At 45.4% G+C, this 18,934-nt stretch overlaps 1 protein-coding gene across 16 annotated transcripts in view; it reads left to right on the forward strand.

The window, feature by feature from the left end:
- The first annotated feature begins 5,705 nt into the window (after positions 1–5,705).
- ZNF618 (zinc finger protein 618) overlaps positions 5,706–18,934 on the forward strand; it is a 205,093-nt gene continuing 191,864 nt past the window's right edge. For all 16 annotated transcript variants that reach the window (XM_070795336.1, XM_019966777.2, XM_019966780.2 and 13 more), the window contains exon 1: positions 5,706–5,835. In XM_070795336.1, coding sequence (XP_070651437.1) covers positions 5,803–5,835 — 33 coding nt within the window. In that variant the 5' untranslated portion in view covers positions 5,706–5,802. The remainder of the gene's footprint in view (positions 5,836–18,934) is intronic.

The raw sequence follows: 18,934 nt of genomic DNA on the forward strand, positions 1-18,934 counted from the left end.
CTGTTTCACTCTAAAGGCATTTTCTTCACCAGGATCTACCCACAAGATTTTAGCCAAGACCCAAGTTCTGTTTCAGATCCAAAGGCTATTTTTGGAGCAATTCCTATCTCCTGGTTCCCCTCACCTGCTCGTGACACAAGCTTCATCTAGCTTGCACCTCCTGACAAAATGTCAAAATCTCACCATTCTCATCCCTGATTACCTTGAAATCTCCCGATTCCACCAGGAGGAAATGTATCTTTTCATGCCAGGTCCTGAACTAAGTCCTTTAAACCCCTAATCTCAGCCAATCCTCACCATCCTCAATGACGTTCAACGTTTGAGGGGGCTGCCCACCCTACAACACCCCCTTCCGTCAGGGTTGGGTTTCCGAAGTCTCTGCACATTATGTGATGGCAGATGCCTTGTTCTTCAGTGATTGGCTCCTGGTGGCGTGAGAGTCAAGCTCTGCCAACCACATTCTCTATCCCAAAAATTCAGATTGGAACACAGAGACACCAGGCTACTGAGGAACTGAGGCTATTTTGACTGTGTGCCCGGAGAGGTAGAGAACACCCACCTGGAGAAAGGAAAGGCAGAGAGGCATGGGGGCAGAGAGAGAGAATGAATTGGAGCTGAGACGTCCAGAGACCGGTGGCACAGAGTCATGGAGACAGCAAGCCTGTTCCTGATGATTTTCTAGTTCCTGGCTCCAAACCTCTGGAGGCCTCATTTCATTTCTGCCTTTGGGTACCATGATTTTGCTTAATAAAATAACACTTTAAAAAAAAAGCAAGATTTTGTTCCTATTGATTATAACTAAAAGAGTGTTGATAAGACTTTAGTGTCTCCATTTTGCAGAGACAGAAACTAAGAAACTGAAGCTCTAATAATTTGGCCACCTGATGCAAAGAATTGACTCACTGGAAAAGACCCTGATGCTGGGAAAGATTGAAGGCGGGAGGAGAAGGGGACGATAGAGGATGAGATGGTTGGATGGCATCACCGACTCGATGGACATGAGTTTGAGCAAGCTCCAGGAGTTGGTGATGGACAGGGAACCGTGCAGTGCATGGGGTCACAAACAGTCTGACACGACTGAGCAACTGAACTGAACTGAAAACAGAAATTAAGCCAGGAGCCCAGCGTCACACAGCTAGTCCATGCAGAGGAGGGAAACACATGTCTCATAGCTGATTCCCATAGCTGATGTATATGGAGCGCTTTCTCTATTCTAGGCACTTTCTCTATATTCATTTTATATGGCTGTTCTGGGTCTTAGTTATGGCACGAGGGATCTTTAGTTTCAGGATATGGGCTTTAATTCCCCAACCAGGGATGGAACCTGGGCCCCCTGCATTGGGAGTGCAGAGTTTTAGCCTCTGGGCCACCAGGGAAGTCCCATGTACTAGGCACTTTTTCAGAAGCTTTATATGTATTATCTCATTTTATCCTCAAATCACCCCTCCTATCAGCATCATTTGAAGGACGGGGAAATTGAAACAAGGGGATATTGAGTTGTCTGCTCAAGATCAGGTAGCATTCAAGGGCCAGAGCCGGGGTAGGGACCCAGACGGCTGACTCCACTGTCTGAAGTGAAGTGAAGTGAAGTTGCTCAGTCATGTCCGACTCTTTGCGACTCCATGGACTGTAGCCTACCAGGCTCCTCCATCCGTGGGATTTTCCAGGCAAGAGTGCTGGAGTGGGTTACCATTTGGGCTCTTAGTAAACAAAGCTGGTTCTGGGGATAGAAGGGGTCAGAGGTCTCTAGAATTTGATAAACACTGGTATGTTGAATTCAATCACGAACCCTTAGGGGATGGGTAAGCCCTTGGAGGTCCCTACTGGGTTATGCTTCCACCTAATGCGTCTGTTGTCAGCAGCTCTGACAGATGGGCATCCCGCCCCTGTGATATTGTATTGCCTCTCCCATCATTGAGCAGGTCTTGCCTTGCTCACTAAATACTCCCTGTCCCCACTGCCCCCAAACTCCACTGCTGCTTGTGGTGAGTCTACTCTTAGTTAACCTCCTGAACAGGGATAAATCACAGCTGTGGGTGACTGTGTCGTATCCACTATGATTTTGGGATATATGCGAGTTCATTTAGAACCTGGATTTTGTCAGGAAGATACCAAGCCCAGTCTTCATCCCCTGAACCTATCTATATCCTTCATGACCCAGGAGAGAGAGACTAAAGAAGGGACAAATGACTCTCCAGGTCAGGACGCCTGTTGTGAACTTGCCTCCGTGTCCCAGGTGGTGCTAAATGCACTCTATGCTCACTCTGTCCAGATGTCCTCACAGAAGAGAAGGCCCGCTTCTTGTGGCCGTGGGTGGTAGAGATGCAGAAAAGGCTGGCAGTGATTCCAGAAAGAGAGGCTGAGAAGGACCCGAAGGATTTTCCAGGCCAGAGGTGCCTGGAAACAGGCGGGAAATCAGTCTAGGTTGGGGTCACTGACCATTTAGGGAAATCGGTGAAAGTCAGAGATTTTCTTTCCCAAAATGCACATGTAGAGATAAATTTGCTTAAGACGTAAAATTTCTTACTTTGTGGATCCGAAAACCTACTAAGGACACTACTGAAGAATCCCTTGATCTAGAGAGACTGCCATCCGATGTAGACCTAGAGGGGAAGGATGCCTCTATCCCGCCTTCCTGCAGGATGCTACTCCTCTCGGAATCTTTGCCGACCCCGTTGGAGCTGGGGTGGGTCCTTTCTCTTTCTCGTATGCCTGTGCACTTTCGCTGTTAACACTATGACAACAGCTTTTATTATTTTTTTTATATTTTTATTTATTTATTTGGCTGTGCTGGGTCTTAGCTGCTGCACGCAGTATCTTTGATCTTTGTTGCGGCATGGGGAATCTTCAGCTGAGGCATGCAAACTCAGTTGTGGCATGCGGGATCTAGTTCCCTGAGCAAGCTAGAACCCCAGGCCCCCTGCATTGGGAGTCTTGGCCACTGGACCACTAGCGAAGTCCTGACAATGGCTTTTAAAATGTGGTCCTCTGACCAGCAGCATTAGCATCACCTGAGAACTTGGTAGAAATGCAAATTCTTGCTCCCTGCCCCTGACCGGTTAAATTGGAAGTCTGGATGGGGCTCAGAGATCAGTGTTGGAATGGGCCCTTACCATGATGCTGAGGATCGCTCAGGGTTGAGAGGGCTGCTACAGCCAGTCCTCTTCTCGATGGCGTGGCTGCCCTACTAGACACAACACGCCTGGCACATATTAAGTCCTCATAGAATATTTATTGCATCATGTTTTCCTGACTCCCAGGGCAAGATTCCTCTTCCCCCTTGGTACCCGATAGCTCTCAGCCGTGGTGACTGAGATCTAATGTTATTTTGGATCCAGTTTCTTTCTACTCCATGGCGTTAAGTCAGGCGTGGCTCCGCTAGGCAGAGTAGGGGGTCTGGTCTTGAGACAGGTGCCTAGAAACTTTCACATAGGGATGGAGCCAGAGAGACACCAAACCAGAGCATTTCTCTGGGTAACGGGGCCTCAGCCATCTGATGGCTGAGGGGCAGATGGGCAGGGGGCTGCCTGGCCTGTACGTATGTCCCGGGTCCCTGAGAGCCCAACGCTGCCAAACTCCACAGGCTGCCCTGCTCCCCTCAGTGCCTGCCCTACACCAGCCTTGGCAGAGGCTGCCAAACCCTGGCCAGGGACACACCTGCCAGGCTGGCAGGGAGAGAGAAATGGCCACTTTTTATTTTCAACGATTCTCCAGTTTTGGGGTGGTAGGGAAATGGTTTGAAGGTTCCTCTTAATCTCATGCGTGTATTTAGTCTGGAGAAGAATGTGCCTCAATTCTCTGCTAAATTCTCACTTTCATCCTTTAGGGAGAGACAGTATCTTCTATACAATCTTTTAGTTTCTGAATATTTAAAAAATAACTTTGCTAGAGGGTGCACGGAAAAAACTTCTGTAACTCTTCCTGTCTCATATTAACCCAACTCCTTAAACATTCAAACAAACAAACAAAAAAACTAAGGTGGGTGTAGAGAAATGACACCTGTTTGCCCTTAATTTCCAATGGTTTTATTTTAAAAAAGTATTCTTCTGACGGCTTCCCAGGTGGCTCAGTGGTAAAGAATCCACCTGCCAAGGCAGGAGACACAGGTTCAATCCCTGACCCTGGAAGACCCTACATGCCAGGGAGCAGCCAAGTACATGTGCCATAATCATTGAACCTGTGCTCTAGAGCCTGGGAGCTGCACCTACTGAAGCCCCTGAGCCCTAGAGCCCATGCTCGGGAAATAAGAGAAGTCATTGCAGTGGGAAGCCAGTGCACCACAGCTAGAGAGTAGCCCTCAATTGCGGCAACTAGAGAATCGCTTGTGCAGCAATGAAGACCTGGCACAACCAAAATAAATAAATACATAAATAAATTTAAAAAATTAACATGGACAAGTGACACCAATAAAAAAAGTATCCTATTTTTCTACTAGGGAGGGGTAAACAAAGATTTCTTTCATCTCAGAGACTCGCAGTTTTTCAAATTTTTATTCTAAAAAACAATCAATTGTGGGAGATGCAGGATGGATCCATTAATCCCTTCTGTCTCTACATGGGGCAAGTCCTTCACACATAAATTAAAAAAAAAATCTGGTATTTTTGGAGGGTGAGGAGGAAGGGGGGAATTCCCTTTAAATCTTACCAAGTTATAAGGATGCCCGTTCCTCAAATTTAAAAATAATCTGATTTTTTAGGGTGTTGAATAGAAATATCCTTGTTCACCATTTACTTCACCCAGAGTTTCACAAATTTTTCTTTTTAAAATCAATTTGGGGCATGTGGATGGGTGGGTGGGGGTGTTTAACCTTTCACCCTTCTTGTCCAACATGGGACCAGTTCTTCAAACTTTAATTTTTAAAATAAATGTATTCTTTAAAAAATTGAGAGGCATAAAGAGAAACATTCTCTTTATCTTGCATTTCACATAAAAGCAGCTCAGATATTTATTTTTAAATCAATCTGACCGGGGGGTGGGGGGGGGGTGGGGCTAGAAAGAGTCCCCTTAACCCCTCTTGTCTGACATAGGGCTAGTTCTTCAAACTTTTATTCTTCAGTTACATTAGATTTTTTTGGAAGGGTGGCAGGGGCAATGATAATATCCCCATTGAGTCTTCCGATTCTTCCATAAGGCCAGCTCTTCAAACTTTATTTAAAAAAATCAGTCTGATTTTTTTTTTGGGGGGGTGGGGGGAGCCAAAGAGTTCCCATTAACCCCTTGTGTTCCGCCCAGAGAAGGCTCCCCAAACTTTTTTTCCAACGTGAAAATGACCTCTCGGAGGGGCTGGGGAGCGGGGGCAGGGCAGGAAGGCTCTGAGGGGCGGGCACGGGGGGCGCGGGGCGCGCGGGGCGCGGCGCGGGAAAGTTTGGGGGGCGGGTGCGCCTCGGCCCGGGGGCAGGCGGGCGGGCGGGAGCCGCGCGCCCGGGGGCCGGCCGGCTTTGTGTGCGGCGCGGAGGCCGGTGGCGCGGAGGCCGAGGCCGAGGCCCGGAGCTCGCGGGCCGCACGGCGAGGCCGGCCCGGGGGCGGGCAGGGCGGCGGGGGGCGGCCGCAGCCCCGAGAGGGGCGGCTCGGCGGCGGCGGCGGCGGCGGCGGCCGGTGCGGGCCGGGGGTGGGGGCGAGGGCCGGGCGCCCCCCCCCGCGCGCCCCCAGCGCCCCCGCCCCCCCGGCCTGAGCGGGGCGGGCGGAGGAGGGAGCGGCGGCGGCGGCGGCGGCGGCGGCGGCGGCGGTGGCATTGTGCGCGCACCAGCAGCCCGGCCCGGGAGGAGCAGGACGCGCCGGGGCCGCCTCCTCCCGCACGGACCCATGAACCAGCCGGGCGGCGCGGCGGCTCCGCAGGTACGACGGGGGGCCGGGGGCATGCACCGCGCGGGGGACCCCGGGGGGCCGGGGCCCGGGGCGCTGCGCCACTTCATTGCAAGATTTGCAAAATGCAAAGTGCCTGGGCACGTTTGCGGGCTTTTTTGTGGGCGCAAACGGGAGAGTCGGGGTCTGGTGAGCCCCCCCGGGCGCAACGGGGTGTGCGGAGGGTGGGGGTGACGCGGGGGTCTTTTCGGGCCCCCACCCGGCGCCCCCTCCAGCCCCGGGCTCGGACCGGAGCCCAGAAAACAAAGCGGCGAGAGAACAGAGCAGCCATTTCAGTTTGGACAATTCACATTTTGCAAAAATGCAACCCCTTCCAGATCTCCCCCCTCCCCTCTAAATTTACAATTTCCCCCTGACCCTCTGTGCGCTCGGGGTCCCCGATGACCCCTCGGGAGGTCTTTCCCCCCTGGCTTCCTATCTTTGCAACAATCTTTTTTTTTTTTTTAGGCCATATTTCCTTTTCTCAATTTTTTTTCTAATTTTTCTTCAAACGGTAGTTTTTTCCCATTAAAACGACGCCACCTAGAGGATACTATTTTGTAAATAAAAAAGAAATTAAAATTGAAAAGAAATATTTTTTATTTCTTATTTTTTCAAAAGTTTCCTCTCTAAGGCAGCGGAGAGGACAGAGATTCTTTTTTTTTCTTTTTGAGGGTGACAATTTTCACTTTGATCTTTCCAGGAGCACAGAGACAATTTTTATTTCTGAAGCCAAATCCAGATAATATGTAAATGAAAATTAAGCTAGAATTTGAATGAATTCAGGTTTTGAAGGGGAGAAGGCAAAAAGCCTTCTAAAACCAAAGTCGATTTGGCTGCCCAACTCATTTTAGTTTGAGAAAAAACTATTTGGAATGAGGAAAGGAGGGAAATTGTTGAGTTTAGGAAAAACTGGGAGAATTGGCTTTATTGAAGCAATTAGAAATTGTACTTCATTGTAATTTGGAACTTGTTTAGCTCAGTGGGCAAAAAAGACTAATTTTGCCATTTGGCAATATTTAAAGTTTTTCTATTTCCAAGAAGGAAGGATTTAAAAGAGAAATAGAGCCTAAAATGTTGGCTTTGGACACACCCAAAAATTGTAGGTCTTATTTTTTTAATTTTTCATTTACATTTTACTGTGTTTAAATCCCAAGGTTCTAAAGAAAAGCAGAAACTGGAAAAGTTAGAGTGAAATCCATTTTTTCCCTGCATTTGTTGGGTTGTGTGTTGTTATTTTTTTTTTGTTTTTTGCTTTGATGGAATAATTAAGACTGTTTTCTGATTTTGTTTGCTGAAAGGTCTAGGCATTTCTTTTTTTGTTGTTGTTTTATACAGAAAATGTCAGCAACCTTTTCTGAGCAGTATTCAGTGGGAAAAAAATGTAAATTCATTACATTATACAAATTGAGTAGTCCACAGATTTGTAGGAGAGACCGCCATTAAAATAAGATATGCATAATTAACATTATTATGAAAAAACTAACAGTGGATTCACAGAAGCTCATTTTTTATGACATGCAAGTGAATCAGTTGGTAAAGACAAGGGTTGAAGAATCCTTGGTAAGAAGAAAATTTTCCTTTCTGTGTGCTTGTTCAATCTTTCAATTTGAAAATTTTATTATTAAAAAATATATATCCAGTTTGGTTTCAGGCCTCTTTGATTGTGCTGTGGGGTTGATAGTTTACTAACATTTGGTATTTTTCACAAATTTGATTACTTTCAAAGGGGGAAAAATCCATTAAGCTTGATCATTTAGTTGGGGGGGTCTAATTTTTTTTTTTCAAAAGCACAAATTTTACTGACTTAGGAAGGAAAGATAAAAAAAGAAAGGACAGAGAAGAGATGAAAATGCTGATTTTTATCCATCTTCTGTAGTGGAATACTTACTTTGCTGAAAAAAATGGGGTAAAACACCAATTCAACTTGATTCTAGCATCAAATTTTAAATTTTTTTTTAAGGGAAAAAAATCAAAATATAAACAAAAGCCAAAACCCAAAGAGACTTGTCTTTGGATCATGAAAGCATATGTGCACATATTATTTGATGGTTTTTGGCCTTCAAAAAAGTCAAGGTGAAGCCAAAAAAAATTTTTTTTTTCTTTTGGGAAGACAAATATTGGCCAAATTGAAATTTAACAAAGGAAGATAAGGTACCTACCCAAAGTTGAAGGATTATTTGTGATAAATTACTATCTGAACTTGCTGGGGATTTTGCATCAAAACAGAAAGTTCCAATTTTTCTCTCCAAAAGGAGGGGGAAATGTTAGCATTTGAGGAGTGGTTTCTTGGATGGGACCTGGTGGTGGGTCACACAGGGCCAGGACAGAAAATCCTGTTCCCTTTCACCAGCCACCAGCTGGTCTTGGAAGAAATGATGGCCCTGGTCCATGAATTCCCAACGCCGTTTTGGGGAAATACACATTTCTAAGGGGATACAAATTCTGTGAAATATATTTGACAGTGCAGAGGTTTGACATTTCCCATCACCGCCATTGCATTTGGGAGATTTTTACTTTTTTAGTAACAAAATCCTTCAGGGCTGACTGGCCACATTCTGACATATTTGGAATGAGCTTTTTTTTTTTTTTTTTTTTAAAGTAGCGTAATTAATTTTTTTTCTATTGAATTATTTAGGCCGATGCCGAGGACAGCCAAAGAATTTATAATTTCCAAGGGCTCAGGAGGTCTCACGAGACAGGAGAGCCAGTTTAGCAGGTGATGGGAGGAGAACCGTGTCCTGCATTGGGGAGGGGTGGGTGGGCACCCCTACCGGGCATCTGAGAAAGACTCAGGGTTGTTGATAACAGGTTATTTCTGGTGCAAGGAATAAAAATATTGCAGCATGTTCCTTTGTGTGCCCTGGATCTCCTGACACACAACTCAAATTCCTTCATTCCATTCTCTTGAAATTTTGTTGTGTTGTTTAACAGTTTAAAGGGAACCCCTGACTAGAAATGGAAAATCATCTCTGTTCTGTAGGCTTGTTTTTTCTTTTTTTTTTTTTAAATTGGTTATTCTGATCATGTTTGTTTTAAAGGAAATAGAGGTGCATGATGGTACTGTTGGGGGCGGGGTCAGTTTTCTTTTGTTTCTATTGGCGTCTCTCAGGATTGAGACAGTGACCTGGGCCTTGCCTTTCTCACCTCCTATGGTGGATGGAAGTGTGACCAGAAATGGATATATATCAGCTGATTTTTATTAGGCCATGTCTTTTCACCAAACTCTTTTGTGGTCTTGGGCGAAAAATCTGGCAAATTGGACTTGAGTGGTAATTTGATGATGGACTGAGTTATTTTGGTGAAAGATCATTTATGCTCAGTTTCACAGAGGAGACTCTTATTAATGCTTTGCTTTTCTGCCTAAGGAGTTTTTTTTTTTTTTTTTTTTTTTAATTTTCTAATAACGTTTGAAATTTCAAGGGCTTGCTTTATTGCTTGACTTCAGACCAAGCTAAGAAAAAGGGTTTGCTTATATTTTCAGCCCTGCACAGAGGTGAACTTGAACAAGGGCTCTTGCTGTTGCAGAAGGAAAACAACAAAGATGGCTGGTCAGTATGAGTGTGACCTCTCCCTGGTCCTAGGAAATAAACAACCAATGGTTTGTTTTGTTTGAGAAACAGTTTAAAAACTCCTGCATTGTCAGATACCATTCTCCCCCTCCACCTTTGACTCAGCTGTTGGCATACTGCTTCCTCTGACCTCAGAAGGCTCATGTTGTCTCCTTGGAAGGGTGATAAGAACTTCCTTGCGTGTTTCATTGGATGTATAAGCAGACTTTTCATGATCACGGTGAAATTTTGAAATTTTTCCGTGTTCTTGTAATGTTGCATGTCAGTTGCGTCTCCTCCCTGGTGATGGAAGGTGAAGAGGCTTTGTGGGTACACAGGAGGCTTAGTTTGCCCACGGTCTTGCTGTATGATCTTGGACAAACCACTTTTTTCCTTCTGAGCCCTCAGTCTTTGTGTTTGTCGTATGAGAGCTTTGGAACAGAGCAGTGATCCTAATAAGTCGTTTTCTTCTCTGATTCTGACTCCATGCGATGGGCTGTAGCTACCTGGATCTCTGTGTTGAGAAGGATTCTGAGGTCACATCCGGACTCCGACATTGTGGAGGATGGGGTGCAGTGGTCACGTAGCAGTGCCCATCACAGGATGGGGAGTGTGCCTGTACTCGCCATACCCAGGCTAGGTTGTGAGTCACGACTCATTAGTGGGTTGTAAGATCAGTTCAGTGGATCACAGTCAGCACACACACAAAAAGAACAGAGTAGGATACAGGGGAACACACACTAGCAGAGGCATAGCTATGTATCCCAGGGAAGTGTTGTCTTAACGAAACTCTAGTTTTATTTACATATGCTGATGGGTGTGCACGATTAAGTCCTACTGTGAGGTATGGTTAAAAGAATTTGACAGTTGCTGGTCCAGATGATCGACGATGATGTGCTCCAGGAATCCCGCATATTGCTGCTTATACTTCATTTTCTTATTACCCCAGTAGACTTTCACATGAACCCTTTGGGATCAGTGTCCTGGGTCACATTTTTTTTTTTTTATTCTCTGGTTGAGCTTACCTGAAGGGCCAGCTGTGAAGAAGTCTCAACCACGTAGCTGGCAGTCAGGCACGTACCCCAGCTTGTTGGCCTTGGATGAGACGGGAAGGGCAGGTGCTGTTAGCTTGTCCTTCCAGAGTGAAGTGGCATCTTGGCCAGGTCCTCTGGCTGGGAAGGAGACTGTATAAGTAGTGTGGGATCCCAGTCTTGGTCACTGGGAGAGCAGCCCCAGTTACTTTTATTCCTCACTTACTTCACATTGCCAGAGGACTTTTTTTGGAGTTAAGAAAGTTCATGTCTGTGCTATATTTAAATACCTATCAGACTCTGAGTGAATGTCTGTGTTTTTGTGTGTATGCGCTTCCTAAAAAACTCCAGAATTGCTGTCTTGGTCTTCTCATCTTTTAAATGTGTCAGGCCAGTGCTGTCCAATCGAAATAAAATTCAAGTCACAAATGTGAGCCACATATGTCATTTAGAATTTTCTAGTCACGCTTTAGAAAAACCAAGAAGAAACAGATGAAATTAATTTTAATACTATGGATTATGTAACAGTATATCCACAGTGCTATCATTTCAGTATTCATTAATATAGAAATTATTAATGTGCAGGTTTACATTCTTTCTTTGGAGGGATACTGAGTCTTTTCTGACTAGCCACATTTCACATGCTAGTAGCCATGTGTGGCTAGTGGCTTCTGTATTGGACAGCATAGAACCAGACCAGTGTTCCATTTTGTTGTTACTGGGTGGCCTCAGAAGGTGAGAACACATCTTTGAAAGCCCTTGGTTTTGTTTGTGGGACTTCCTTTCTGAACTCTACGCACTGAGGCGTTTCATCCGTATAGCCTCTTCTGGCCAAAGTGGTCCATGCCTCCCTTGTATTTGCCCTAAAGCAGTCTTCTGCCAACGTTAGGCCGGAATGCTTTAGACGGAAGGACAGATGATGGCTAGAAACTCCAAGATATTGTGTCTCAGTATGTGTGCCGTTGAAGTTGAGAAGTGGAGGAGTCTGTCCTAGGAGGTTGGTTTAAAAAGTATTTCTTGAGAAAAGGATGAAGATGGAAGAAGACAGCAGGTGCGTAGGACCAGGATTGGGGGTCTGAGGGGTGGGAGGAGATCTGGATGCAAAGATGATCAGTCAGTGCAATTCATTTCTGAACTGAACATGGAACCACCAGGAAATTCCCCCCAGGGGAGGCCTTAAACACGAAGCATAGAAAATTTCTAACAGCCACCCAATTGGTGAAATGGAAAGGTGGATGTGAGGTCAGCCAGACCAGAGTTTGAAACCCAACCTCATTGCGTGGTTAGCCTTGTGTTACTTTGGAAAAGTCTCCTTTGGTTTTGGAACCACAACTTCTGCATCTGGAAGAAGGGGTGAAATAATCTTGACCTTGAAAGGTTGTTTTATGATTAAATGAAGCAATTCACGTGTTCTATCCAGCCACTCCTTAGAAGGTGGTCAGTACATGTTAGTAATCTCTTGATCCAGTGGTCTCCATTTGTGGAGGTTGAATGCCAGTGACGGCAATTTCGGTTGTTCTGCAAACTTGCTGACTTATCTTTAATAGGTAGAATTAAGTAACAACAGAAAATGTGCATTTTTTGTGTGTTGTGTTAAAACAGACTAGGATGAGACATCTCCTGGGCCCTACATGTCTTTCCTGTCCAAAGCGTTGTCAGTGCTTTCATTCCAAGGATGCTCTGGCGCCTCCAGATATTCCTGGGTTTGTTTCAAAGCCTGTGGCACACTGTTTAAAGGGATAAATCTTAATTCGTGGTGAACCGTCTACCTTTTTTTTTTGAGGATTTATTTTATTTTCTGGCTGTGCTGAGTCTTCGTTGCTGCACTCGGGTTTTCTCTAGTTGTGGTGAGTGGGGCTACTCTCTAATTGTGGTGCGTGGGCTTCTCCTTGAAGTGGCTTCTCTTGCTGTGGGGCACGGGCTCCAGGTACGTGGACTCAGTAACTCTGGCTTAGTTGCTCCTTTGCATGTGGGATCCTCCTGGACCAGAGATCGAACTGGTGTCCCTTGCATTGCAAGGCAGGTTCTTAACCACTGGATCACCAGGGAAGCCCTAAACTGTCTACCTTTGAGAGTCTGTTCACACCAGGCCTTCTGTCTCTCATGACCTTTCCCTCATTTTCCTCTGTCCCATGAGAAACCAGACCCCCTTGAGACCCACCTGCATGTTCTCTTCTCTGGAGTCCCCTGGACCTTTGTAGCCTGCAGGACTTTCCAGGTAGTCTGGACTCACAGATGGGAGTTGGTTGTTCGCATTTCTGACTCACCAGCCAGCTTGCGAGTTCCTTGAGGGCAGAGATCATGGGTTATTCAGTTTAGGGTCTGGCACAGAGCAGCAGCTCAATAAATGTTTGATGACTTAATCTTATTTTTTGGAAAGAGCTCAGATCATCTGGATTTGGGGCTAATGAAGAGTAGGTGACCAATTTGGGTTTGGCCATTTGGTCAACACCTGTATTTTGTTAGGAAGCCATAAATAGATTTCTTAGGACTGGCTCCAAAGCCCATGGCTCCCTGGGAATAATAATAAATAAATAATAATAATAAATCAGAGAGGGCTCCCTGGATGAGACTAATGCTCCTTTGACTTCGCATGTTGTGGAGATTTTTCAAAAGTTCCCCACCCCTTTTCTCTCCTGTTGTATGAACCATTTCCTTAAAATAGATGGAGAGATCCAGATTTGCATGTATTGAGAATGGGGCCCAGCATGTCCAAGGAGGTGGAAGAGGGGGAGTGCCTTGGGGTGGAGGGGACTTGATAATTCCCTGTCCTTACTCCCGGAGCTGGTCTTGGCCGTAGGCCCTGGAATTGGATGTCAGAGGATTATTTGTAGATACACGGGCCCCTTAAATGTGAAGTAGCTTAATGTGTGATTTGATGTTCAACCAGACCCCACCTTTGGTCAGATTCCCGTTTGCACCTGCTAAAGATTCAGGGAAAATTTATGGAGGATAACTGAGAATATTCTGTTTATTTGCTTAATTGTTTTTCCCTATAAGTTTTAGAAAGTGCTGTCATTGTTAACACTGTATAGCCCAGCTCAGTAAGTGAGCACAGACTCCCATATTTCCTCCATGGTCAAGTTCCCACATTTTCTTATTTCTGAAATTGGGATGTGTTTTACAGTAGATGTGTGTGTTCTGTTGCAGCACTGTTTCTCCCTTATTTTTTTTTTTTTTGGTCTCAGAAAGCTATTATAAAATCGATGGTGTATCTGACAGTCTAAGGCACCTTGGAATTGAGGATATAGAGTGTCCTGTTCCTGGTGGGTGAACTGTGACAATTAGGGACTTCCAATTCTGCCCTTTTATTTTAACCTCACTTATCTCTGGGCTTGGCGTCTCCACCTATAAGTGAGGCTGGAACTTTGCCTTTGGAAGAAGCATCTGGAACTCTGAATTAGCCTCACTTTCCTTCTGTGTCTTGCTCTGGTCCCTTTTCTGAAAGGCTGAAGCAGCCCGTGGGAGGAAGGTGAAGCCTTGGAAACAGGTGGTCCCTTCTGTATGGCCATGTGGACGAACTGTCCTGCCAGTGGCAGAACAACACCAGCTGGACATTTCCAAGGGTAGAACAAACAGATGGAAGTTGGGGGGCAAGGCTCCGCTCCCCTCCCTGCTCTGCTCCTTAATCATATTGTGAGCTTTGTCCAGGTTTTCTGCATCTGTAAAGTGGTGATGATAACAGTGATGATGATGAAGGCAGTAACAAGTGTGGCACAGGGTTCTGCTGAAAAGTTGCGAGGGGTGTGAGAAAAAAGTTACTTTTCACTTGCAGTGTGTTATTTGTGCATCTAATCCAGGGATGGTAAATAAGTAATATACATGCCACCACTCCCTATTTTTAAGCCTGTGGCAGACATTGCTAATCAGTCATGGCAGTCTTTTCCATGGAGCCTGGCCAGTGGCCTTAGAGTCCTTCTTAGTATGAAGCTACCATATGAAACCAGTTTGTCATTTCTGATTTAGGCACACACGCACGCATGCACACACGCCTGGGGGGAGAGGTGGAGTTACTTGCCCAGAACCTGAGTGGATAGGCGGAGCCACTTCAAGCCTCAGATTTCTTAACACGCACACACACACACACAGACACACGTAGACATGCACACGGACACGCACCCACCTGGGAAGAGAGGTGGAATTACTTGCCCAGAACCTCAGTGGATAGGCGGAGCCACTTCAAACCTCAGATTTCTTAACTCCTCAACCAGTGCTTTTCCTACTATTTGCACAAACACTCTGTCAAAAGGAATTAGAGTTAATTTGGTCTTGAGAAATTGTGAGAGGGTCTTGACTCCTCCCTTCCCTGTTATAATTAGATCCCCTTGGGGTTGTCATCAAAGCAGGGCTGGATGACCTGCTTCTCTGTCTGATCCCTGCGTGATCAGGTTTCAAAGGGAAGATGTGGTGGCTGGGCCACTGGGTTGGGTGGTGTTGCCCGCTTGCTCACTCGTATTGTACAGATGACGTGGCTGGCGGGGGGCGGGCAGGTGGGGTTCCTACATGAGCACCTGGGTTTGCTGTTTACACACCAGCCGTTCCTGGGAATCTTATTTTCTGCATCTGGGACCTGAGATGGACACAGTCCTTCACAGGAATGATGTGAGGTAGCATATTTGAAAATGTTTTTTAAACTCTGAAGCCCTGTGTATGGTTTATTTTGTTTTGTTTTCTACATGTTAATTTTTATAGCTAGAGCCAATTCCTGATCATCAGTGCCCTGTTGGGTAAATTGTACAAACCCAGAGTCACAGATGGGTGCACGCAAGGTGAATTGGCCCCTTAAATCTTGTTTTATTTTATTTGATTTGCCAGCCTAAGATTTAAAAAATTCAGAACTTTCAGGCCTTTGCAGTGTATGTGTTCTCCTGTTTGAGTCAGTTGCCAGCCTCCTCCCATTTCAGCCTTGTATGTGACCTGCTGCAACCCGGAAGGCACTGGCATCTGGGTGCCCCGATGCACCTCTGTTGATCTGCTACGTGGCAGAACAGTCCACTCGTATACCCCTCACAGGCTTCCTGCAAGCATCCCTTGAGTTAACAGAACTCAAAAGTGCTTCATAAACAGGGAAACGTATTGGCGACAACTCCTTTCTTTTCTTAAAAAGGAGAGGAGGGAGGCCAAGGTGAGGATGGTATTGAGTCGACAGAAAAATGATATAAATATTTTGGCTGACGAAGCAGGAGGCGGCTTCAAATATAAGCTGTGCTGTGCTTAGTCGCTCAGTCGTGTCCGACTCTTTGCAACCCGCCAGGCACCTCTGTCCATGCGATTTCCCAGGCAAAAATGCTGGAGTGGGTTGCCATTTCCTTCCCCACATATATAAGCTAAAGAGAAAAAAATGGAGTCAGGTGATGCTCCGCTCTCCAGTATGCTGTGGAAACCACACGAACACTTGCTTTCTAGTGAAGTGACGTTCTGTGTTAGGGATGGAACCTCTGATTCCCAGGGCCAGTCCTGCTCGTGGAGGGGAGGGGGATCCAGGGAGAAACCAAATCTGATGTCTCCCCCGTGGGTGGAAATGACTCCTAACAGGTGGAGGAGGTCCGAGTGGCCCTCAGCAAGCCCCTGGCTTGCAGTTTACTGGTAACATTAAAAATCAGAAGCTGTTTTGGCTCTTTTTCTGGATGTATTATTGCCTAAGACAGTATGCCCGAGGGGCCAGCCCTTCTCAGTTCAATTCAGTCCCTCAGTCATGTCTGACTCTTTGTGACCCCATGGACTGCACCACGCCAGGCTTCCCTGTCCATCACCAACTACCAGAGCTTGCTCAAACTCATGTCCATCGAGTCAGTGATGCCATCCAACCATCTCATCCTCAGTTGTCCCCTTCTCCTCCTGTCTTCAATCTTTCCCAGCATCAGAGTGTTTTCTAATCAGTCAGTTCTTCGCCACAGGTGGCCAAAGTATTGGAGTTTCAGCTTCAGCTTCAGTCCTTCCAATGAATATTCAGGACTGATTTCCTTTAGGATTGACTGCTTTGATCTCCTTGCAGTCCAAGGGACCCTCAAGGGTCTTCACACATACAGTTCAAAAGCAACCAGTTATTCGGAGCTCAGCTTTCTTTATGTTCCAGCTCTCCCATCCATACATGACTACTGGAAAAACCATAGATTTGACTAGATGGACCTTTGTTGGCAAAGTAATGTCTCTACTTTTTAATATGCTGTCTAGGTTTGTCATAACTTTTCTTCCAAGGAGCAAGCGTTTTTTAATTCCATGGCTGCAGTCACCATCCACAGTGATTTTGGAGCCCAAGAAAATACAGCCTGTCCCTGTCTCCATTGTTTCCCCATCTGTTTGCCATGAAGTGATGGGATGATCACTTTGAACGAAGATAGATCTTCATTTTTTGAATGTTGAGTTTTAAGCCATCTTTTTCACTTCTCCTCTTTTATTTTCATCAAGTGGCTCTTTAGTTTTTCTTTGCTTTCTTCGATAAGGGTGGGGTCATCTGCATATTCCGCTTTGAGCTGCCTTCTGGTCAAATTCCCACCAGCCCCAATATTCTTAAAGAGAATTGAGAATGGGAATTTTCATCTGGTGAAATTTTGCCGAGAATTTGTTTGGGCTCAGAGTTTTGCGAGATGAGGGGACATAACCAGAGCCCTTGGAATACCCAGAGACAATAATTAAAGGCATTTTGGATGCTGGAGACTTTAAAAAAAAATTTCATCAACTGGGGAAAAAATAACTATAAAAATTTCAGTGTATTTATGTGGGTTTTTTTTTTTTTAATATATGCTAGAAAAGCAGAAAATGAAACTGATCTGAAGTAAAACTGAAACTGTCCTGAAAATGAGGCCTCAGGGAAGGGAAACTTCCCTGGGGCTGCTAGCTTGAGGTGGAATTTGTTGTGAGGCTCGTCTTTTTGGATCACAGGAGTCTAGAGCTAACAAGCTCGTGGAGATGATTGAAGTCTGTGCCATCCAATACGTACTGGTAACCACCAGCCACATGTGGCTGTTGAGCAGTTGAAATGTGGCTGACCTGAACTGAGATGTGCTGTAAGTGTAAAAATTCACACTGGGTTTGTTTTATTTATTTATTTATTTTTGTTGAATTGTCATTTTTCTCTTCTCTAGATCCAGATCTTAAAGAATCAGTAGGAAAAATAAGAAATGACTGTAGAAGATCTCAGTCATCATTTTTAAAAATAAGATTAAAATGATAGTATTTTGTATGTTGTGTTAAATAAGATATTAAACATTTCACTTGCTTTTATTTTCAGTTTTTTACACGTGACCACTAGAAAATTTGAAATTACCTAATGACTTATATTCCGTTTCTCTTGGACCATACCAATCTAAGGCAACCTGAACACCCCAGACAGAACGAGTAACTTGTTCTCGAGGGTTAGGTCACAGGGCAGCTTCATTGGCTCATTGGACGGACGACAAGACTGAAGAGTTTGGGATGGAGAAGGGAAGATGATGTCGTGGTATGCTGCTAAGTCACTTTGGTCGTGTCTGACTCTGTGCGACCCCATAGACAGCAGCCCACCAGGTTCCCCCATCCCTGGGATTCTCCAGGCAAGAACACTGGAGTGGGTTGCCATTTCCTTCTCCAGTGTGTGAAAGTGAAAAGTGAAAGGGAAGTTGCTCAGTCTTGTCCGACTCTTAGTGACCCCATGGACTGCAGCCCACCAGGCTCCTCCGCCCATGGGATTTTCCAGGCACGAGTACTGGAGTGGGGTGCCACTGCCTTCTCTGGATGTAGTGGTATAGGAATCAGCATAACTGGGTGGTTAAAATGGAGGGGTCATGGGAACTTGAGAGAGGCACAGAGTGAGATACTAGTAATTTGGGGGAGGGAATTAAAATGCTTGCCACTTTCCTTATCCATTCCCCTAAACATTAATTAAACACTTTGGAAGAAAGTAAACCTAACAAGATGAGCAATAACAAATCTAAAAGACCATCCCTGACAGTTTTTCTGATTGCCAAAAGAATTTCAATCTATTTAGTCTTCTAGGGTCTTTTTGAATCAGAGTACACAATTCAGGACTGGTTTGGGCATAGAAATCCAGGTCCCATTCGGGTCTGTGGGTTTTGGGTTCCCCGGGGGCTGGAAGCCATTCTCTTACTAAGTTGGATCTGCTCCCTGTAATGATTTGGGAAGCAAGGCTTCTAGAAAACCTGGAGGGCATATTGCCTAGTGGACAGAGCTGGCGGGGTGAGAAGGTCACCTAGCTCCCCTGACTTAGGGACCTGGAGGAAGGTGACTGACCTTGTGGGAAGCAGTGAAGCTAAACTTGAACCTGGGCCCACCTTTCCAACCTGCTTCTCCCACTGTTAGTGTTTTGAAAGGAGTTTGAGCAATGCATTGGAAATTCAGCCTTACAAGTTTTTGTTCTTTCATTAAGAACTCTTTCTGTCAAAAGGCTGAAGTTCAGCATTCTATCTCACTTGATTTTTGCAAAGTAGAATTTGTCTGCCTTGAACTGTAATCACTGCACATTTATTGACTTCTTATATGCCAGGCACTGGGTTAAGCATTGAACATCTATTA

This window comes from Bos indicus, chromosome 8 (assembly GCF_029378745.1).
Source record: "Bos indicus isolate NIAB-ARS_2022 breed Sahiwal x Tharparkar chromosome 8, NIAB-ARS_B.indTharparkar_mat_pri_1.0, whole genome shotgun sequence".
In the NCBI taxonomy this organism is placed as follows: Eukaryota; Metazoa; Chordata; class Mammalia; order Artiodactyla; family Bovidae; genus Bos; species Bos indicus.